The sequence below is a fragment of the Triticum urartu genome, chromosome 2A (assembly GCF_056163025.1).
Source record: "Triticum urartu cultivar PI428250 chromosome 2A, HENAU_Tu73, whole genome shotgun sequence".
NCBI lineage: Eukaryota > Viridiplantae > Streptophyta > Magnoliopsida > Poales > Poaceae > Triticum > Triticum urartu.
Genome location: NC_141874.1, coordinates 677,126,388 through 677,150,833, shown reverse-complemented (window position 1 = coordinate 677,150,833; position 24,446 = coordinate 677,126,388). Strand labels below are relative to the sequence as shown.

The 24,446-nt window shown below is 47.2% G+C and overlaps 1 protein-coding gene across 1 annotated transcript; it reads left to right on the top strand.

The window, feature by feature from the left end:
- The first annotated feature begins 2,223 nt into the window (after positions 1-2,223).
- Positions 2,224-24,115, top strand: LOC147986661 (uncharacterized). Its single transcript, XM_087542104.1, has 3 exons — positions 2,224-2,365; positions 3,917-4,079; positions 23,587-24,115. The coding sequence occupies exons 1-3, from the start codon at positions 2,224-2,226 to the stop codon at positions 24,113-24,115; spliced, it is 834 nt and encodes a 277-aa protein (XP_087398230.1).
- The last annotated feature ends 331 nt before the right edge of the window (positions 24,116-24,446 follow it).

Here is a 24,446-nt window from a genome sequence, read left to right as displayed (position 1 = left end):
CAGAACGAGTAAAGAGACTTGCTGGTAACGAGATTGAACAAGGTATCGGGATTAGGGCTGGAAACGAGTCGAGCTCGAGCGAGTTGGAGTTGGCTCAACTCAACTCATATGAAAATTCGAGCGAGCTCAAACTGAGTGAAGCTCATGATCGAGTTGTGGAACATGACTCGTGCTCAGATTGTAACGATCTCGAGCTAGTTTCGAGCTAAATGAGATGGTAAAAAACATGAATCTATGGATGAAAAACTAAAAAAATTAAGGTGAATATGCTGGGAACCTTTGTCAAAAATATAGGTTATTTAACATATAGTCGACCACGTGCCATAATTAGGCTTAAATCTTCTCTGCACTTAGTTAAGTTTCCATGTTCGTTGGTAAATAAAATGGAGAAAAATTATGGACAACATAGATGGTAATAAATTATCATATTTCCATTTAATATAAGGCATGATCATTTAACATAATAATATTCTGTCGAGCTATCGAGCTAAAATCGAGCGAGCCAACATTAGCTCAAAATCAGCTCGTTTCTTGGTCGAGCTACATAAAGTGTTCAAACTCAGTTCGTTTCTTTTCGAGTCGATCTCGAGTCGAGTCAAAAAACGAGTCGATCTCGAGCGGCTCACGAGTCTCGAGCTTTTCTCGCAGCCCTAATCGGGATACCGACGATCGAATCTCGGGCAAGTATCGTACCACTAGACAAAGGGAATTGTATACGGGATTGATTAAGTCCTTGACATCGTGGTTCATCCGATGAGATCATCGTGGAACATGTGGGAGCCAGCATGGGTATCCAGATCCCGCTGTTGGTTATTGACCGGAGAGTCATCTCGGTCATGTCTGCATGTCTCCCGAACCCGTAGGGTCTACACACTTAAGGTTCGATGACGCTAGGGTTATAGGGAATAGATATACGTGGTTACCGAATGTTGTTCGGAGTCCCGGATGAGATCCCGGACGTCACGAGGAGTTCCGGAATGGTCTGGAGGTAAAGACTTATATATGGGAAGTCCTGTTTTGGTCGCCGGATAAGTTTCGGGTTTATTCGGTAATGTACCGGGACCACCGGGAGGGTCCCGGAGGTCCACCAAGTGGGGCCACAAGCCCCGGAGGGCTGCATGGGCCAAGTGTGGGTGGGGACCAGCCCCAGGTGGGCTGGTGCGCCCCCCCACAAGGGCCCAAGGCGCCTAAGGGGAGGAGGGGGGCAAACCCCAAGGGCAGATGGGCCTTAGGGCCCATGCCTGGTGCGCCTCCCTCTCCCCTCCACCTGGCCGCCACCCAGATGGGATCTGGGGGCTGCCGCCGCCCCTAGGGAGGGAACCCTAGGTGGGGGCGCAGCCCCTCCCCTCCCCCTATATATACTTGAGGTTTGGGCTGCCCAAGACACACGAGTTCTTGATCTCTCCCTGGCGCAGCCCTACCTTTATTTCTCCTCATATCTCGCGGTGCTTGGCGAAGCCCTGCTGGATCACCACGCTCCTCCACCACCACCACGCCGTTGTGCTGCTGCTGGATGGAGTCTTCCTCAACCTCTCCCTCTCTCCTTGCTGGATCAAGGCATGGGAGACGTCACCGGGTTGTACATGTGTTGAACGCGGAGGTGCCGTCCGTTCGGCACCAGGATCTCCGGTGATTTGGATCACGACGAGTATGACTCCTTCAACCCCGTTCACTTGAATGCTTCCGCTTAGTGATCTACAAGGGTATGTAGATGCACTCTCCTTCCCCTCATTGTTGGTTTCTCCATAGATAGATCTTGGTGACACGTAGGAAAATTTTGAATTTCTGCTACGTTCCCCAACATATTCTTGGTGAGGATGTTGGGGTGAACACTTTACATGTTGAGAAAATTGAAACCAACTTTTTAGGAATGTAAGATGCATGAAAGTTGAGTTTCTTACTTGAGAGATGTGAATATATCAATCCTCCACTTTTTGAGTGGGTCTAATATACACCCCTCGTCTATGAAACCGGCTAAGTTGCCCCTTCAACTCTCAAAATCGGCTAAAGGCCAAACAAGGTAAGAAAATGTTGTTGCAAATTTGCATCACCAGTAGCTGTTGCTGTAAAACCATCTCGACTGTCACCGAATCTAAATCTCTAGAATTTAAAGTTCCCATCGTAGTCGCATCGGCGCCAGTCGTGACCACTCCTGATTCCAGCCGCCCCGCGTTGCCGCTGCCACCCTGCCCACCAGCCCAAGCCACGCCATCCCGCCCGCCGATGAATCTGGCGCCCTTGAGTCGTAACCACCACGAGCCCTCGCGCCGCCCCGCCGGTGATCATCGCCTGATTTCGGCCACGCTGTCCTCGTCACCGCTGGACCCGTCCTGCCACCGCCCTATATCGCCGCTGCTCGATTGCGGTCTCCCCCGAGGTCTTCTTCGCCGGGCTTCTCTGCCATCGCGCCTACTGTCCAAGCCACATTGTCATGGAAGATGTCCCTGCCACAGACGGCGCCTTCGCGCCGCCGGGCCCTGAGCTCCATGTTGTACTCAGTGGCGGAGGCAGGGGGACTGGCAGTGGCCGTGGCCCCCTATGCTCTTACATATGCATGTATATATGCTTATTACTAATCCTTCATATATGGGAGAAAATTAGCTAGGTTTGATGGTTTGGCCACTCTCTCCTCCTCCGTCTCTCCTCCAAGGAAAGGCGGCTAGGGTTTCTGCCTCCTGTCAACGGGGCCGTCGATCTACCACGTCTCCTGTGACCTTAGGGCCATGGGTGTGTGATGGATCCCGGCCCTTGGAGGCGGGAGGGCTACGTTTTTAGGTGCTTAAATTTTGTTAGGGTTTATGTCCTACTCAGGAAGACAAGACTACAACGGCTTGTTGAAGATGGAATAAGGTTCTCCCCGCCTAGCCCCCATCCCGATGGTGCATCTAGCATCGTCAGAGGGCGTGTGGAGGTGTGTCTTCGATGGATCTCGCAGGATTCGGTCGGTGGTTGTCTTTGGTGGATCTGCTCGGAACCGGTCTTTGTTCATGTGTCTTCAGATTGGATCCTTCCGATCTAAGCTTCTCTTCATCGGCGGCGGTTGTTGTTCTGGTGTGTTGGTCCTATGAGGCCTTAGCGCAACGACTTCCCGACTGTCTACTACAACAAGTTGTGCCCGCCTCCGGCGAGGGAGGAGCGATGATGGCGGCGCGCCTTCGGCTCGCTTTAGTGCTTGTAGTCATCGCTTGGTGGTCTACGAATCTGGATGTCATTTTTTATATTTTGGTTTTCATTGTACTGCCATGATTGAAAATAAATAGACTGGAAGTTTCTCAAAAAAATGGTTTGACCCCTCCTGACATTACAAGACATTGTTTGGCCTTCTTTTCTGTATACTTTTCCCATTCTATTGCTACCACGGGTCTATGGGACGAAAGTTCATAACCCGGACACAGGGAACGGTGGCTTACATCCTAGTTGCTGAACGTAAAGAATGTTTGCTCAGTTAGATTCAGAGCATGGGATCATGTTATTTTATGCATACATTCACAAATAAATAAATAAATAAATATGGATCCGATAAATCCAAAAGTTCGGATTTTAAGCATGTTATTCCGAATAGTTTTTATGGCAATTTTAGTTGACGCGAGGTGGCAACATTAGTTGTCAAAACATGACAACTTTATTTCAGTTTGTTTTTTATCAGAAAAATTTCCATGTTTGCCAACCTCGCGAACTAAAGTTATCATGAAAAATGTTTGGGTTGTCATGCTGAAAATCTGAACGCCCGAGATTTATCATTTTTGATAAAAATCTATGTGTATCCATCAACGCTTGATTTGTTTCCATGGAATGGAATGAAGTCGAAGGGAAACCGTAGATTACGGTGTATAAAATACCAAAAAATGCGAGCAGCCTGACTTGTATAATCCCCCAAACTCCTCCCAATAATCGCCATGGATTCCCTCTCCGGCAGCGCGCGTCGGCGGCAGCGAACGACTCCTACCAGTTATCCTAGTAGATGACCTCGCCGGCTGCAGCGCCGCTTCGCCTCTTCCTCTTCCCCATGACGACCTCCTGCGCCTACCACCCGAGCCGATCTACCTCCTCCGTGCCTCCCTCGTCTCCAAGCATTGGCGCCGCCTGTTAGAGCTGTGTCGAATATTGTGTACAAGGTAGGTTACATCTGAACTAGGAGTTGTATTGTGTTTACATAGGATATGAAGTCGTGTCCTAATAGGACACTTGTATCCTAGGTCTCTCATATATAGCGGGGGTAGACACACGATGTAACCTATGCCAACATAATAGCACCGGAACGCAGGGGAAGCCAGTGGCATGTGCCGGTGTCCAGGGTGACCGGGTGCGGTATTGTGACGGTGTCACGGGGAGGAGCGCTCGTGGTCAGGCCCCGGAGATGTAGCCATATCGGTGAACCTCGTTAACAAATCTCGGTGTCGTGCTCGTGTGATTGCTTGGTCCTCAGATGATCAACGGTATGCTTCGGATTTATTCTAACAAATGTTATCATGAGCTAGGTTATTCGAAGATTGCTGGATTGTTGATCTAGAGTGGGTTATCGGTCAGATGGATCTGTAGATCAGATCGCGTCGCGTGTGCAGTTCGGAGGTCTCGGCGAGTACGCGGCGATTGGCGAGATACGATCGATAGAGCTACTGAGGCCGCCCCACGAGTCGCGGCGTGTAGTGGCCATGTGGGCCTGGAAGCACGTGTGGAGCTGAGGCGTGTTGCCGCCGGAATCAACATATATGAGATTTGCTTGAAGACAAAAACAGGACCGAGTCCTAACGTGACACAGACAGGCAGATCAAGTCAATTGGCGAAAGAAATCCATGAAGGGATATGTGCATCCATCAGAATTGGCAAGTGCTTGGACAAGGCAATTAGCCAACATCTGGGCTGACTGCCAGGGAGCTACACCACGTGAAGATCAAAGGTTTTTTGGTTGGATTTTGCTATTAGTACATAGGGGTGTACCTCATCAGGTTTTGCTTGTGTACTTGGAGCATTGCTGTGGAAGCTCAGTTAATTTTCACAGGGTTAGCCTACGAAGAATCATGACGCCATCGGGCATCGGGTTTGAGGTGAAGAAATTTAGCGGAACTGGAAACCTTAGTAAAGGCAGGTGTCGTGGGTTTGTCACGGCAGATGTCCTCGTGAAAGGACTTAGTTGTGGAGCCATCGCAATGGGTTAGTTTAAAGGGGTTAAACCGGACAAGGGGACACAGGAGTTTATACTAGTTCGGCCTCTTCGATGAAGGTAAAAGCCTACGCCTAGTTGTGATTGGTATTGCTAGGGTTTCGAAGGCCAGGGAGTGAATCCGCTTTGTCTGGCTCTCGAGTTGTTGTTGTCTGTCCCTAAACCGCGGTCAGGTCGTCCCTTTATATACATAGGTTGACGCCCGCCGGGCTACAGAGTCCCGAAACCGGATTATAAACGTATCCGGTTCGGCATCTCTCTTTCTATCTTACTATACAAGTTACATGACTAGGCCGGTTTACATTTACAGACTGTAACCCGCCTTTGGGCCCTTCGTAAAGCGCCATCATCTTTATATCTTCATGGGCTTCTAATCTTCAAAGAGTCAACCCGGCTACATAAGACCGGTTTACCTCCAGTAGTAATATCCCCAACATTAGGCCACAGATTGGTTTGAACTTGTTCATGTCAATCTTCCACACTTTAGAAAAAATCTTCTCACTTATCTTCATTTTTGATCTTGTAAACCGCCGTGATGTCATACTTCAAAATTACGATAAACCGCCCTGACATCATCCATCCGTTGATGTCGGAGATTTCCTTCATTTAATATATATCCAGACATCGAGACGACACCTTTATTAACTTATCCATTTTTTGGGCTCCTCGATTCCCGTACTTGCAATTTTATCACTTCGCCTTATAAATAGGACCGAGGGGTCATTTTCACCGTTCCCCCCCGTGCCTCTTCGCGTCGTCTTCCTCGCGCCACTCAGCCTCTGGAGCTCCGCCGCCACCGTCGACCGTCGCCTATGCTCCGACCTTGGCCGCTGCATCACCCTGAACGCAGCAGAATACTGCGGCGCCCTTCCGCTTCCTCACCAGCTCCGGTAAGTTCTCTGCTTTTTTCACCATAGATCTGTTCTAGGGTTTCGACATTCTTCACAATTCTTCCGAAGTTCATCAGTGCTATTCTTCCCTGTTCTTCCTTTAATAGATGGACACTTCATGCTTGATGCATCTCTTGCCGTAGCTTACCTACCATGGTCATCACAAATCCTTATGCGCAAAGAACTGATCTAGTCTATCAAAAATTGCTTCAGTTCTGCCCCCCTTCAAGATCCAATTATTTTTGCTTTTCTATCTTATCTTTAGATCCGAAAGTTTTATACATCACTGTGAGATCTGTTTCTATGTTCTTGTGAGATCCGTTTCTCCTCGCACCAATATAAGCGGTTTAACATTGTATAAATAGTCTATGCCATTAGCCCTCTGATAAACCGGAAGAGCATGTTACCTTCATAATTATGCTCCGGTTTAACAGTGTCTGATCAACCCTGTGCTAGCATTACCTTTCTCTCTCATTATACTAGTCTCCGGGTTGTACCATTTATCATATCAGCATGTCTCCTGTGTATAATCATGCGTAATTTATAAACCGGCCTTTCATTTTCAGTTTGTTCGCTTTGCAATGGCCAAACAATTCACTGCCTGCAACTGGGCTCGTTCCCGGGTTACTGAGGCTCAATTGAATGAGATGGTTAGCATCGGCTCTCTGCCTAAGAAAACTGAGATCAAATGGCGAGTCCCAGGAACAGAGAATCCTCCAACCCCAAGACAAGGCGAGGTGATAATCTTTGTTGACCATATAAGTCGTGGTTTCAAACCGCCAGGGTCAAAATTTTATCGAGATGTGCTTGCCAGCTTCCAACTGCATCCACAAGATATTGGTCCCAACTCAGTATCCAACTTATGCAATTTCCAAGTCTTCTGTGAAGTTTATTTACAAGAAGAACCAACTGCAGAATTGTTCCAGGATTTCTTTCACTTAAACCGGCGCACAGAGTTTGTGAATGGCCCGAACACAGAGCTTGGTGGTGTCTCGATTCAAAAGCGGAAAGAAGTGGAATTTCCTCATGCCAAACACCATAGCCACCCAAAGGAATGGAACCAAACATGGTTCTATTGCAGAGACACTTCGCCTGAGGATGAAAATCCCCTCCCCGGCTTCCGTGATCATAAATTATCCAATACTCACCCAATGCCACAACGCCTGAGCTCTTCAGAAAGGGCAAAATACGCTCCTCAAATCGCCAAGCTTCGGGCCTTTATGGCAAACGGTTTAACAGGTGTGGACTTTGTGCGCTGTTGGATATCCTGGAGTATCTTGCCGCTAAGCCGGCGTCCCGGTTTAATGTGCGAATATACCGGTGAAGTTGACGATCCTCAACGCCACTGCAACCTCCAATTATCTGAGGAAGAAGTTACTAAAGGTGTAAAGAAAATTCTGAATGAATCGGAACTGGTCTGTAGTCAAACCGGTCTGAGTCCCTTCTATACCAAGAACAAACCGCCTGCTGTAAGCATTACACTTCCTCTTCATCTCTAATATCTTTAACTTATACAAGCTGTAACCCTTCTTCTTTATATATATATAGGGTGATGACCCTTTCTGGAAACGGAAATCCATAGAGAAAGCGGCAAAACCAACTGGAGACAAAGTGGTCAAACCAACCCGCCCGAAGACCAAAGCCGTAAAACAGACGTCAAAGCGGAAAACGGCTGACCGGATTAATATGGAACTTGATGATGATACTGATGACCCAGAAGTTGAGGTAGAACTTGACTCACTTGGCTCTATTTTTATGCATCTTGTTAACAATGATCTTCCTTAGGAGGAGGCAGAAGCTAGTCAGGCTGATGACGTAGAGGTAATTACCCTTTGTTCTGGTTTAGACTCTATGCCAACACAAAAAACTCGCCAAGCAATCTGGAAAGTAAGCTTTTCTCATCCTCTTGCTCACTTGGATCCAACATTTATTTTGAAGACTCAACAGCATGAAGCTCGCCGGACAACCCGGCATAGTGGCCAACAGGTCACCTCTACCGGTTTACCTGATACTCTGGTTCGGAAGCACCGGTCTGAGGTCTCTCCCACTTCTGACCATTCTTACCCCAAGGCAGGTTATTTCAGACAGCCTCTTAATCCGTCTGATTCAAATTATCAGGTGACACCTCCTTCCTCTTCTGGTGAATCGACAGCAACTCAACTCCCCACTTTGAAAACTGTGGCCGGGTGAGTTATGAAAAACCTTTCCTTTCAATGTGACCTACATCTTTTGAACAGGATGTTAATCCTTTTTATTCTGTTTGCAGGGCCAAAGCCAGACCCAGCAAGAAAGCTCGGGTCACCAATCCGCCAGAAGACCCTGTTGCCGAAGAAGAAGAACCAAGAGGTGAACCGGAGCAGACTGGTGAACCGGAAGGCCTCCATCCTGAAACAACTTTTGATGATCCGCCCCTTGATGGCCAACATACTGACGAACCAACAGATGCTGAGCCTGCCGCCCCTGATACTGAATCGGCAGAACCAAACCGGGCTAATCCAGTGAAAGACACTGAAATTCCATCATCATCCACCAAAAATTCTGAAGGCCAAGGTGATGACGTTATTATTACTGGAACAGGCCACAGCTCTCCTGGTCATCCCGTTATTTTGGCTCAGCATAGTGCCAAAGAAGAGCAAATTGCCAGGGATAAAGGTAAATGGAGCAGCGACTTATCGAACTATGCTCATCTTAACGCTGATGAGCTTCATTCTGGCTTCTTGAACCATCTGCACTCAAACCGGGATTATGAAGCCGATTTGGTGAATTTGATGAAAGAACGATATGAGGTAAATGCTTCTCCCTTGTACATTAATTTATAGCTGAAATACTATTCCAAGTACCCTCCAAGAGCCGTTTTATGATTGTCAATCATAAACCGGGTCTTTATAACACTTCAAGCATCCCATCGTTGATCCTTGCAAAGGCGTGTCCTCAATCATAGATAAGACTCATGTTTCAAAAAATTAGATAACGTTCTGCAGCATAGCCCCCAAAGGCCGGTTTAACTTGGCAAGTTAATCCGGTTTTTAATCCACACCGCCGGTTTAGAACAAACGTACATTAGCCCCCAAGTGAAGGATAATGCTTGCATTGTTCTGGAGACTTGTATAGAGGGTAGTATTTGAGAGCAAATAGGCATTAGCCCCCAAGTATGAAGTGGATAACTTGTTATATGCTTTATACTTAGTGCATAAATATGTTGTTTTGTTGAATATACCTTCAATGTTGCAGGCTGAACTGAGAAGCAAAGATGCCCAAAACTCTGACTTGCAAGAAAATGTGAAGTCTCAACAAGCCGAAGCTGCAAAAGCCAAAGAGGAGCTGACGCAGGCCCTGTCCGGAATGGAAAAATTGAAAGAATCCTTCAACCAAGATCGTGCTGAATGGGAAACCGAAAAAGCCGGTTTGACCAAAAGAGTTGTAGATGCCGAGGAAGCCCTGAAACCGGTGGTTGAAGAACTAGCCGGTTTGAAGCGCCAAATCAACGCTATGACCTCTGCTATCTTTGGTAAGTGTCTGCTTATGTATGTTGCACCAGTCAATGAATCTTAAAACTGACCAAAATGTTGATAAAATCTTTGGCAGGAACTCGGATCACTCATCTTGGTGCAGATATGTGGATGAAGCTCAAAGCGGCATATACATTGGTTGAGAAGCTATACTCTGGATCTCAGCGAGCCATTAGTACAACGGCTTATAACAAACCGGCGCCAACGTTGATTAAGGAGACCCTTGAGAAGCTGGGCATGTTACCGGCGCGTATTGGCGAGTTGAAAAGAGCCGCTGCGAGAGCAGGAGCATTAACCGCCCTTATTCGAGCCAAGGCCTGGATTCCAGACCTTGAAGCGGAGGATATCATTAAAGGATATCCAGGCGTTAAAGAAGACGGTTCAAACTTTGACAATGATGATCTTCGGCGGCTGACCAAACAGATGCGGCCAACGGCCAGCAAATTGGCTGAGGACACCGATTTGTCCCATTTTCAACCGTTTTATGATGCAGAAGGGAAAAGACAGCCAACCGGCATCCATGAAGTCGAAGAACTTGTGCCTCCGATTCGTAAGCACACTTATGCCCCTAGTATTAACCCTTCTGATCTTATCCATGAGGAAGCAGTGTTCCAAGCTTTAACCGGAATCGATTGGTCAACGGCTGATTTCCAGCGGCTGGGGAGGGATGAAGAAGTGCCGACACCAACTGATCCGCAACCGTCAAACCGTCATGATGAAGAGTCCTGATCCGGTCGCCGGTTTATATGGCTACTGTGAAAAACAATGGCACTGTTTGAACCGCTTTGAAGCTTCATGTAATAGGATAGCCGAAACTTTGTTTATCTGCCATGCCATCGAGCATGTTTCATAACGCTTTGTGACAATCTGTGTCGCCCTTCAGGATATATTTTATGCATAGCCTATGATGACTTGCCTTCCTGGGTCCAAAAAACTTAAAAGTGTCTAGTGGTTTACCGCTAAACATGTCAAAATATCCAAGAAGCATATAGTACTTTAGCTGAATAATCAAGTGTTTGTACAAAAAATAATGTACAGAACATACCTCATGGATTGACCAAATGTGTATATGTTGGAAATATGCCCTAGAGGCAATAATAAATTGGTTATTATTATATTTCCTTGTTCATGATAATCGTTTATTATCCATGCTAGAATTGTATTGATAGGAAACTCAGATACATGTGTGGATACATAGACAACATCATGTCCCTAGTAAGCCTCTAGTTGACTAGCTCGTTGATCAATAGATGGTTACGGTTTCCTGACCATGGACATTGGATGTCGTTGATAACGGGATCACATCATTAGGAGAATGATGTGATGGACAAGACCCAATCCTAAGCCTAGCACAAGATCATGTAGTTCGTATGCTAAAGCTTTTCTAATGTCAAGTATCATTTCCTTAGACCATGAGATTGTGCAACTCCCGAATACCGTAGGAGTTCTTTGGGTGTGCCAAACGTCACAACGTAACTGGGTGGCTATAAAGGTACACTATAGGTATCTCCGAAAGTGTCTGTTGGGTTGGCACGAATCGAGACTGGGATTTGTCACTCCGTGTAAACGGAGAGGTATCTCTGGGCCCACTCGGTAGGACATCATCATAATGTGCACAATGTGATCAAGGAGTTGATCACGGGATGATGTGTTACGGAACGAGTAAAGAGACTTGCCGGTAACGAGATTGAACAAGGTATCAGGATACCGACGATCGAATCTCGGGCAAGTATCGTACCACTAGACAAAGGGAATTGTATACGGGATTGATTAAGTCCTTGACATCGTGGTTCATCCGATGAGATCATCCTGGAACATGTGGGAGCCAGCATGGGTATCCAGATCCCGCTGTTGGTTATTGACCGGAGAGTCATCTCGGTCATGTCTGCATGTCTCCCGAACCCGTAGGGTCTACACACTTAAGGTTCGATGATGCTAGGGTTATAGGGAATAGATATACGTGGTTACCGACTGTTGTTCGGAGTCCCGGATGAGATCCCGGACGTCGCGAGGAGTTCTGGAATGGTCCAGAGGTAAAGATTTATATATGGGAAGTCCTGTTTTGGTCGCCGGAAAAGTTTCGGGGTTTATCGGTAACATACCGGGACCACCGGGAGAGTCCCGGGGGTCCACCAAGTGGGGCCACAAGCCCCGGAGGGCTGCATGGGCCAAGTGTGGGAGGGGACCAGCCCCAGGTGGGCTGGTGCGCCCCCCCCCCCCACAAGGGCCCAAGGCGCCTAAGGGGAGGAAGGGGGGCAAACCCTAAGGGCAGATGGGCCTTAGGGCCCATGCCTGGTGCGCCTCCCTCTCCCCCTCCACCTGGCCGCCACCCAGATGGGATCTGGGGGCTGCCTCCACCCCTAGGGAGGGAACCCTAGGTGGGGGCGCAGCCCCTCCCCTCCCCCTATATATACTTAAGGTTTGGGCTGCCCAAGACACACGAGTTCCTCTCCTTCTTGGCGCAGCCCTAACCCTCTCCCTCCTCGTCTCTTGCGGTGCTTGGCGAAGCCCTGCTGGAGTACCACGCTCCTCCACCACCACCACGCCGTTGTGCTGCTGCTGGATGGATTCTTCCTCAACCTCTCCCTCTCTCCTTGCTGGATCAAGGCATGGGAGACGTCACCGGGCTGTACGTGTGTTGAACGCGGAGGTGCCGTCTGTTCGGCACTAGGATCTCCGGTGATTTGGATCACAACGAGTACGACTCCTTCAACCCCGTTCACTTGAACGCTTCCGCTTAGCGATCTACAAGGGTATGTAGATGCACTCTCCTTCCCCTCGTTGCTACATTACTCCGTAGATTGATCTTGGTGATGCGTAGAAAATTTTGAATTTCTGCTACGTTCCCCAACAGTGGCATCATGAGCTAGGTCTGTGCGTAGTTACTATGCATGAGTAGAACACAAAGTAGTTGTGGGCGTCGATATTGTCAATTATCTTGCCGTTACTAGTCTTATCTTGATTCGGCGGCATCGTGGGATGAAGCGGCCCGGACCAACCTTACACGTACGCTTACGTGAGACCGGTTCCACCGACTAACATGCACTAGTTGCATAAGGTGGCTGGCGGGTGGCTGTCTCTCCCACTTTAGTCAGATCGGATTCGATGAAAAGGGTCCTTATGAAGGGTAAATAGCAATTGGCATATCACGTTGTGGTTTTTGCGTAGGTAAGAAACGTTCTTGCTAGAAACCCATAGCAGCCACGTAAAACATGCAAACAACAATTAGAGGACGTCTAACATGTTTTTGCAGGGTATGCTATGTGATGTGATATGGCCAAGAAGAATGTGATGAATGATATGTGATGTATGAGATCGATCATGTTCTTGTAATAGGAATCACGACTTGCATGTCGATGAGTATGACAACCGGCAGGAGCCATAGGAGTTGTCTTTATTTATTGTATGACCTGCGTGTCATTGTACAACGCCATGTAATTACTTTACTTTATTGCTAACCGGTAGCCATAGTAGTAGAAGTAATAAGTTGGCGAGACAACTTCATGGAGACACAATGATGGGGATCATGATGATGGAGATCATGGTGTCATGCCGACGACAAACGATGATCATGGAGCCCCGAAGATGGAGATCAAAAGGAGCAAAAATGATATTGGCCATATCATGTCACTTTTTGATTGCATGTGATGTTTATCATGTTTATACATCTTATTTGCTTAGAACGACGGTAGTAAATAAGATGATCCCTCATTAAAATTTCAAGAAAGTGTTCCCCCTAACTGTGCATCGTTGCGAAAGTTCGTCGTTTCGAAGCACCACGTGATGATCGGGTGTGATAGATTCTTACGTTCACATACAACGGGTGTAAGCCAGATTTACACACGCGAAACACTTAGGTTGACTTGACGAGCCTAGCATGTACAGACATGGCCTCGGAACACAAGAGACCGAAAGGTCGAGCATGAGTCGTATGGTAGATACGATCAACATGAAGATGTTCACCGATGATGACTAGTCCGTCTCACGTGATGATCGGACACGGCCTAGTTGACTCGGATCATGTAATCACTTAGATGACTAGAGAGATGTCTATCTGAGTGGGAGTTCATAAGATGAACTTAATTATCCTGAACATAGTCAAAAAGTCTTCGCAAATTATGTCGTGGCTCGCGCTTTAGTTCTACTGTTTAGATATGTTCCTAGAGAAAATTTAGTTGAAAGTTGATAGTAGCAATTATGCGGACTAGGTCCGTAAACTGAGGATTGTCCTCATTGCTTCATAGAAGGCTTATGTCCTTAATGCACCGCCCAGTGTGATGAACCTCGAACGTCGTCTGTGGATGTTGCGAACATCTGACATACACATTTTGATAACTACGTGATAGTTCAGTTAAACGGTTTAGAGTTGAGGCACCGAAGACGTTTTGAAACGTCGCGAAACATATGAGATGTTTCGAGGGCTGAAATTAGGATTTCAGGCTCGTGCCCACGTCAAGAGGTATAAGACCTCTGACAATTTTCTTAGCCTGCAAACTAAGGGAGAAAAGCTCAATTGTTGAGCTTGTGCTCAGATTGTCTGAGTACAACAATCATTTGAATCGAGTGGGAGTTGATCTTCCAGATGAGATAGTGATGTTTCTCCGAAGTCATTACCACCAAGCTGCTAGAGCTTCGTGATGAACTATAATATATCAGGGACATATATGATGATCCTTGAGATATTCGCGATGTTTGACACCACAAAAGTAGAAATCAAGAAGGAGCATCAATTGTTGATGGTTGGTGAAACTACTAGTTTCAAGAAGGGCACGGGCAAGGGCAAGAAGGGATACTTCATGAAACGGCAAATCAGCTGCTGCTCTAGTGAAGAAACCCAAGGTTGAACCCAAACCCGAGACTAAGTGCTTCTGTAATAAGGGGAACAGCCACTGGAGCAGAATTACCCTAGATACTTGGTAGATGAGAAGGCTGGCAAGGTCGTTAGAAGTATATTGGATATACATTGTGTACTTTACAAGTACTCCTAGTAGGACCATGGTATTAGATACCGGTTCGATTGCTAAGTGTTAGTAACTCAAAATAAAAGGCTGTGGAGTAAACGGAGACTAGCTGAAGGTGAGCTGGCGATATATGTTGGAAGTTTTTTTCCAAGCTTGATGGGATCAAGCATCGCACGCTCCCTCTACCATCGAGATTGGTGTTTGCGTTGAGCATAGACATGATTGGATTATGTCTATCGCAATACGGTTATTCATTTAAGGAGAATAATGGTTACTCTATTTATTTGAATAATACCTTCAATGGTCTTGCACCTAAAATGAATGGTTTATTGAATCTCGATCGTAGTGATACACATGTTCATGCCAAAAGATATAAGATAGTAATGATAGTACCACCTACTTGTGGCACTGCCACGTAAGTCATATCGGTATAAAACGCATGAAGAAGCTCCATGTTGATGGATCTTTGGGCTCACTCATTTTGAAAAGTTTGAGACATGCGAACCATGTCTATTGGTGTATATGCATGAAGAAACTCCATGCAAATGGACCGTTTGGACTCACTTGATTTTGAATCACTTGAGACATGCAAATCATACCACATGGGCAAGATGATTGAAAGCCTCGTTTCAGTAAAATGGAACTAGAAAGCAACTTGGTGGAAGTAATACATTTTGATGTGTGCAGTCCAATGAGTGCTGAGGTGTGTAGTGGATATCGTCATGTTCTTACTTCACAGATAATTTGAGTAGATGTTGAGTATATTTACTTGATGAATCACGAGTCTGAATTATTGAAAGGTTCAAGTAATTTCAGGGTGAAGTTGAAAGATCGTCGTGACAAGAGGATAAAATATCTATGATATGATCATAGAGATGAATATCTGAATTACGATTTGGCACAGAATTAAGACATTGTGGAAATTGTTTCACAACTAATACAGCCTGGAACACCATAGTGTGATGGTGTGTCCGAACATCATAACTGCACCCTATTGGATATGATGCATACCATGATGTCTCTTATCGAATTACCATGATAGTTTATGGGTTAGGCATTAGAGACAACCACATTCACTTTAAATAGGGCACCACGTAATTCCGATGAGATGACACCGTATGAACTATGGTTTAGAGAAACCTAAGCTGTCATTTCTTAAAAGTTTGGGGCTGCGACGCTTATGTGAAAAGTTTCAGGCTGATAAGCTCGAACCCAAAGCGGATAAATGCATCTTCATAGGACACCCAAAACAGTTGGGTATACCTCCTGTCTCAGATCCGAAAGCAATAAGGGATTGTTTCTAGAATCGGGTCCTTTCTCGAGGAAAAAGTTTCTCTCGAAAGAATTGAGTGGGAGGATGGTGGAGACTTGATGAGGTTATTGAACCGTCTCTTCAACTAGTGTGTGGCAGGGCACAGGGAGTTGTTCCTGTGGCACCTACACCAATTGAAGTGGAAGCTTATGATAGTGATCATGAAACTTCAGGTCAAGTCACTACCAAACCTTGTGGGATGACAAGGATGCGTACTACTTCAGAGTGGTACGTAATCCTGTCTTGGAAGTCATGTTGCTAGACAACAATGAACCTATGAGCTATGGAGAAGCGATGGTGGGCCTGGATTCCAAAATGGCTCGAGGCCATATAATCCGAGAGAGGATCCATATATGAAAACAAAGTGTAGACTTTGGAAGAACTACTTGATGGTCGTAAGGCTGTTAGGTACATATGGATTTTAAAAGGAAGACGGACAATGATGGTATGTATCACCATTAAGAAAGCTCGACTTGTCGTTAAGATGTTTTCCGACAAGTTCAAGGAGTTGACTACGATGAGAGTTTCTCACTCGTAGCGATGCTAAGAGTCTGTTGGAATTATATTAGTGATTACTGCATTATTTATGAAATCTTGCAGATAGGATGTCAAAACATTGTTTCCTCGATGATTTTCTTGAGGAAAGGTTTTATGTGATACAACCGGAAGGTTTTGTCAATCCTGAAAGATGCTAACAAGTATGCAAAGCTCCAACAATCCTTCTAAGGACTGGAGTAAGCATCTCGGAGTTGGAATGTATGCTTTGATGAGATGACCAAAGTTTTTGGGTGTATACAAAGTTTATGAGAAACTTGTATTTCCAAAGAAGTGAGTGGGAGCACTATAGAATTTCTGATGAGTATATGTTGTTGACATATTGTTGATCAGAAATGACGTAGAATTTCTGGAAAGCATATAGGGTTATTTGGAAAGTGTTTTTCAATGGAAAGCCTGGATTAAGCTACTTGAACATTGAGCATCAAGATCTATAAGGATAGATCAAAACTCTTAATGGTACTTTCAAATGAGCACATACCTTGACATGATCTTGAAGGTGTTCAAGATGGATCAGTCAAAGAAGGAGTTCTTGCCTGAGTTGTAAGGTATGAAGTTAAGACTTAAAGCTCGACCATGGCAGAAGAAAGAGGAAGGACGAAGGTCGTCCCCTATGCTTTTGTCATAGGCTCCATACGGTATGCCATGTTGAGTACCACACCTGATGTGTGCCTTGCCACATATTTGGCAAGAGGGTACAAAGGTGATCTAGGAGTAGATCACCAGATAGCGGTCTAAATTATCCTTAGAGGAATAAGGATATGTTTCTCGGTTATGGAGGTGATAAAGAGTTCGACGTAAAGAGTTACGTCGATGCAAGCTTATCACCTATCCGGATAGCTCTGAGTAGAGATACCGGATACGTATAATGGAGCAACAATTTAGAAAATATCCAAGTAGAACAGTTATTTGAAATGGCTCCAAATGTAGCGTAGTAGTTGCATCTACAAGATGACACAGAAATTTGCGAAGTACATACGGATCTGAATGTTGCAGACCCGTTGACTGAAACCTCTCTCACAAGCATAACATGATCAAACCCAGAACTCTTTGGGTGTTAGTCACATGGGAATGTGACCTTGAGTGTTAATCACATATCGATGTGAACTGGATTATTGACTCTAGTGCAAGTGGGAGACTGTTGGAAATATGCCCTAGAGGCAATAATAAATTGGCTATTATTATATTTCCTTGTTCATGATAATCGTTTATTATCCATGCTAGAATTGTATTGATAGGAAACTCAGATACATGTGTGGATACATAGACAACACCATGTCCCTAGTAAGCCTCTAGTTGACTAGCTCGTTGATCAATAGATGGTTACGGTTTCCTGACCATGGACATTGGATGTCGTTGATAACGGGATCACATCATTAGGAGAATGATGTGATGGACAAGACCCAATCCTAAGCCTAGCACAAGATCATGTAGTTCGTATGCTAAAGCTTTTCTAATGTCAAGTATCATTTCCTTAGACCATGAGATTGTGCAACTCCCGGATACCGTAGGAGTGCTTTGGGTGTGCCAAACGTCACAACGTAACTGGGTGGCTATAAAGGTACACTACAGGTATCTCCGAAAGTGTCTGTTGGGTTGGCACGAATCGAGACTGGGATTTGTCACTCCATGTAAACGGAGAGGTATCTCTGGGCCCACTCGGTAGGACATCATCATAATGTGCACAATGTGATCAAGGAGTTGATCACGGGATGATGTGTTACGGAACGAGTAAAGAGACTTGCCGGTAACGAGATTGAACAAGGTATCGGGATACCGACGATCGAATCTCGGGCAAGTATCATACCACTAGACAAAGGGAATTGTATACGGGATTGATTAAGTCCTTGACATCGTGGTTTATCCGATGAGATCATCGTGGAACATGTGGGAGCCAGCATGGGTATCCAGATCCCGCTGTTGGTTATTGACCGGAGAGTCATCTCGGTCATGTCTGCATGTCTCCCGAACCCGTAGGGTCTACACACTTAAGGTTCGATGACGCTAGGGTTATAGGGAATAGATATACGTGGTTACCGAATGTTGTTCGGAGTCCCGGATGAGATCCCGGACGTCACGAGGAGTTCCGGAATGGTCCGGAGGTAAAGATTTATATATGGGAAGTCCTGTTTTGGTCGCCAGAAAAGTTTCTGAGTTTATCTGTAACGTACCGGGACCATCGGGAGAGTCCCGGGGGTCCACCAAGTGGGGCCACAAGCCCCGGAGGGCTGCATGGGCCAAGTGTGGGAGGGTTCCAGCCCCATGTGGGCTGGTGCGCCCCCCCACAAGGGCCCAAGGCGCCTAAGGGGAGGAAGGGGGCAAACCCTAAGGGCAGATGGGCCTTAGGGCCCATGCCTGGTGTGCCTCCCTCTCCCCCTCCACCTGGCCGCCACCCAGATGGGATCTGGGGGCTGCCGCCACCCCTAGGGAGGCCCATGCCTGGTGTGCCTCCCTCTCCCCCTCCACCTGGCCGCCACCCAGATGGGATCTGGGGGCTGCCGCCACCCCTAGGGAGGGAACCCTAGGTGGGGGCGCAGCCCCTCCCCTCCCCCTATATATACTTGAGGTTTGGGCTGGCCAAGACACACGAGTTCCTCTCCTTCTTAGCGCAGCCCTACCCCTCTCCCTCCTCGTCTCTTGCGGTGCTTGGCGAAGCCCTGCTGGAGTACCACGCTCCTCCACTACCACCACGCCATTGTGCTGCTGCTGGATGGAGTCTTCCCCAACCTCTCCCTCTCTCCTTGCTGGATCAAGGCATGGGAGACGTCACCGGGCTGTACGTGTGTTGAACGCGGAGGTGCCGTCCGTTCGGCACTAGGATCTCCGGTGATTTGGATCACGACGAGTATGACTCCTTCAACCCCGTTCACTTGAACGCTTCCACTTAGCGATCTACAAGGGTATGTAGATGCACTCTCCTTCCCCTCGTTGCTAGATTACTCCGTAGATTGATCTTGGTGATGCGTAGAAAATTTTGAATTTCTGCTATGTTCCCCAACAGTATACAACAAAGGTGTTTAACACCAACCCGATACATTTGATAATTTCATCTTCATAATGCTGGTCTATCTATTAAACCGGACCGGTATAACTACCGGATTTTCTTTATAACACTGATGATTTAGTCAAACCAGACCGGGTCAATGACCACCGATTTATAATTGATCATGTGCCAACAATTGGTGGTTGGAAAGCAAGCCGGGTCAAGGATGCCGGTTTATCAAAAAATACTTGTGATTGTTAACAAACAAAATTCAAATAGGAAAATATGTGAGGCTTTTTACGAGCTGCCAGGCTCCAAATCGAGGCTTTTCATGGGCTGCCAGGCCTCTGAGTTAAACCATTTAACAAAGCCTTTTAAGATGGGCCTCCAATTAACCAATCATCGTTTTAACTGTGACAAGTTCAGGGTCTGTAAAAGATTGACTTGTCAAACGTTCGATGGGTCATGCCAGGATTACCTGGATAGGAGTGGCTTACTTGATGAAGGCAGGTTAACCTGGGGTTTTAGGTGAATACACCAGGCTTCCAAGCCATGGCTTGATAGCCAATTACGAGGGTCCTTTCAAACTCTTTGTTGCTTTGCAAAAAAGAGCCCCCAAGTAACTTTGTGAGCGATGCTCAGCGTGTGCCTATGTTTGAGTTTGTACTGTGTACAATACTCTCTTTGGCTCCACCAATTTTTCCTTGTGTGGCTGAAATGCCTATCAAGAGGTGTAGTTGTGGTTCAAACATGACCAAGCCCCTAGTGATTTTCTTTATCTTTATGCAGCTGCTAAAGCCGGTTTAACAAAGACTCCGCTTTGATCATTAACTTGTAAAAGCACACATATGATATAAGAAAGAACAGATACCCCGCTTATAACAGAGGTTCCAGTTTATTATATGGTATATACACTGTCATAAATATGTACAGGTGAAGAGCCTATGGCTTCAAGTATAGTAAGGCCGAAGGAGAGCTATGTTCCATGGCCGCTTTGTCTCCTCCTCCGATTGACGTGAGTCTTCATGCTCTCGAACATCAATGAGGTAGTAAGATCCGTTGTGCGGATTTTTGCTGACCACAAAGGGTCCTTCCCAAGGGGGGGGATAACTTGTGCATATCAGTCTGATCCTGGATGAGCCGGAGCACCAAATCACCTTCTTGAAAGGTTATAGTTTTAACCCGGCGGCTGTGATAACGTCGAAGATCTTGTTGATAAATCGCCGAACGTGCTGCTGCAAGATCCCGCTCTTCATCCAACAGGTCCAGAGAATCCTGACGTGCCTTCTCATTATCAGCTTCAACATAAGCTGCCACACGGGGCGAATCGTGACGGATGTCACTAGGAAGAACCGCCTCCGCTCCATAATCCATGAAGAAAGGCGTGTAACCCGTAGACCTATTGGGTGTGGTGTTGATGCTCCATAACACAAAAGGTAGCTCCTCGACCCAACAACCTGGCGTCCGCTTTAAGGGAACCATAAGCCTTGGTTTGATACCCCGTAGAATTTCTTGATTTGCCCTTTCCGCTTGACCACTAGATTGGGGGTGAGCCACTGATGCTAGATCAAGCCGGATGTGCTCACGTTGACATAATTCTTCCATCTCTCCTTTTGATAAGTTAGTACCATTATCTGTTATAATGCTATGTGGAAAGCCAAACCGGAATATCACCTTTTTGATGAATTGAACCGCCGTGGCTGCATCACACTTGCTGACTGGCTCTGCCTCTACCCATTTAGTGAATTTATCAACTGCTACTAACAGATGGGTCTTCTTGTCCTTGGAGCGCTTGAAGGGTCCAACCATATCCAGCCCCCAAGTTGCAAACGGCCACGTAATTGGAATCACCCGCAACTCTTGAGCCGGAACGTGCGCACGGCGGGCAAACTTTTGACATCCATCACATCTTTTGACTAAATCCTCCGCATCAGCATGCGCCGTCAACCAGTAAAAACCATGGCAAAAAGATTTGGCAACCAACGACTTTGAACCGGTGTGGTGACCGCAATCCCCTTCATGAATTTCTCGCAAAATCTCACAACCTTCTTGAGGAGAAACACATCGCTGAATTGCTCCTGAAACACTGTAACGATGTAACTCCCCGTTGAGTATGGTCATGGACTTGGACCGCCGGATTATCTGTCGAGCCAACGTTTCCTCAGCTGGTAACTCGCCCCAGTTCATGTAATCCAGATATGGGATCGTCCAATCCGGTATGGCATGCAGAGCTGCCACCAACTGAGCACCAACTGTCGTGGGTTTGTCACAGCAGATGTCTTCGTGAAAGGACTTAGTCATGGAGCCATCGCAACGGGTTAGCTTAAAGGGGTTAAACCGGACAAGGGGACACGAGAGTTTATACTAGTTCGGCCCCTTCGATGAAGGTAAAAGCCTATGTCTAGTTGTGATTGGTATTGTTAGGGTTTCGAAGGCCAGGGAGCGAATCCGCTTTGTCTGGCTCTCGAGTTGTTGTTGTCTGTCCCTAAACCGCAGCCGGGTCGTCCCTTTATATACATAGGTTGACGCCCGCCGGGCTACAGAGTCCCGAAACCGGATTATAAACGTATCCGGTTCGGCCTCTCTCTTTCTATCTTACTATACAAGTTACATGACTAGGCCGGTTTACATTTACAGACTGTAACCCGCCTTTGGGCCCTCCGTAAAGCGCCATCATCTTTATATCTTCATGGGCTTCTAATCTTCAAAGAGTCAATCCGGCTACATAAGACTGGTTTACCTCCAGTAGTAATATCCCCAATAGCAGGCATTGCGGGAAGTGATGTCAGCGGTGATGGAATTATCATGTGATGGATGGAAATTCGAGGAAGATGATTTGCGAGCCTGGAGCATGTCATGCAGTCGAATAAGTTCGGCTGGGTCAGACTTGAACAGTCTGACGGATCGACGCAAGTCGGTTGGTATAGAAGATGGTGGTGGGATCGGCGATGATGACATAGGAGCGTGATGCTGATGGTGACCGACTTCTGGGCGTGGAAACACGTGGCGCAGGCCCGATGGCTTGTGTGGCTTCGACAAGACTATGGCGCGGGGTTGATTCAAGGTGATGTACACACGGAGTTTGGAACCGACGGGGCGCGAGGGTGGACTGATCATCTACCATGGAGTCATGTTGAAGGTGGAGCTGGATTGAGGGGCTATGGTGTAAGGATCCAGAGAATCGAAGCCTATTCAGCTGGGAAAAAGCGAGTGACACGTAATTCAGACTGGAGCCCAGTGGTCTGATGGAGGCGTGAAACTCATCATCGGTCTGTGATGATCGGTGGTACTCTGCAGTGGGGTTGAGTGGTGTGGGTTCGCGACTCTTGAGACTCGACCGGGACAGCGGAGGCTCGACACGGTAATAGCGGCGAGGCGTGCGGTATGCATGGGGCATGGAGACGGGCCAGGGCTCTGGTGGTCATACATGTGGTGAGACAACTGCGAATTTGACTCGGGATGACTATAAGAAATGGTAAAATTCCTTCAAGTTTTAGACAGGCGGTTAAGAAAGGAGCGGTGATGTTGAGTTCAGGTAACTCTTATGTGTGACACCCAATATGTGAGTTGTTCACTTTCATGCAGGTCAGTGATCAATGTGTGATAATGTTGACGGATACTCTGGAAGTTGGGAGCACGGACTAGAGTAAAGAGGAACTTAATTTTGCTCGAGTGTTGACTGTGGTCAGGAAAAGGAGGGACTACAAGTTGCAGGTGGAGTCACATGGAGTCTTTGGAGTAGCAGCGGTACTCATGGGATAAGCTCAAGTCCAATGTACATGGAAGTTTGACACATTGATGAATTCAAGGTGGTGGAGAATATTCGCCAAGGTGGAGTTTGTTAGAGTTGTGTCGAATATTGTGTACAAGGTAGGTTACAGTTGGACTAGGAGTTGTATTGTGTTTACATAGGATGTGGAGTCGTGTCCTAATAGGACACTTGTATCCTAGGCCTCTCATATATAGCGGGGGTAGACACACGATGTAACATATGCCAACATAATAGCACCGGAACGCAGGGGAAGCCGGCGGCATGTGCCGGTGTCCAGGGCGACCGGGTGCGGTATTGTGACGGTGTCATGGGGAGGAGCGCCCGTAGTCAGGCCCCGGAGATGTAGCCATATCGGTGAACCTCGTTAACAAATCTCGGTGTCGTGCTCGTGTGATTGCTTGGTCCTCGGATGATCAACGGTATGCTTCGGATTTATTCTAACACCGCCTCGTCCACAACGCCCGGTTCCTCCGCCGCTCCCGCGTGTTCCACGGGACGCCTCCGGTGCTCGGCTTCCTCAACAAGCAGCCTGAGGCTCCACTCTTCGTCCCCACCTCTGCCGCCTTCGCTGTCCCCTCCTCCGCGATGTCCCACGACTCCTGGTGGGCCTTAGATTGCCGCCACGGCCGCGCCCTCCTACAAAACAGAAACTCCGGGAATCTCCTGGTCTGGCACCTCATGTCCGGCGAGAGGCGTTGCTTGCCGCGAACGCCGCCAGCGCTCGATGACTACGATCTCGGATACGGCTTCAACGCCGCGGTTCTTCGCGCGGCCGGCAACGAGGACTGCGTCGACTGCCGCTCCTGCCCGTTCCTCGTGGCCATGGCGTTCACCCACGGCGACGATGCTGGCCTAACCTCCGCCTGCGTCTACTCGTCCGAGACCGATGTCTGGGGCGACATCATCTCCATCCCCACAGTAGAGGATGTAGAGATGCACCCGACGGCTCTGGTCGGGAACACACTCTACTAGCTGATGTCCGCCAGTTGCATCCTGGCACTTGATATGGACAAGCATAGCTTGCATATAACTGAGGTGCCAAACGATATGTTTTGCTACTATTAAGGCACAATTGTCCTCATGCCGGCAGAGGGTGGAGGCCTTGGCTTTGCAACAGTTGAAGGTTTCAATCTTCTTTTGTTCTCAAGGGTGGCTGCCATTGACGGCACGCTGGTCTGGATGCTTCGCAGGACCATTGATCTGAGAAAGTTTCTCGCTCCGGATGTGGTGCTGAGGCCTAGGAGGTTTCCAGTGGAGGCAATTGCCTTCGCTGAAGATGCCGATGTGATCTTCATTTGCGCCG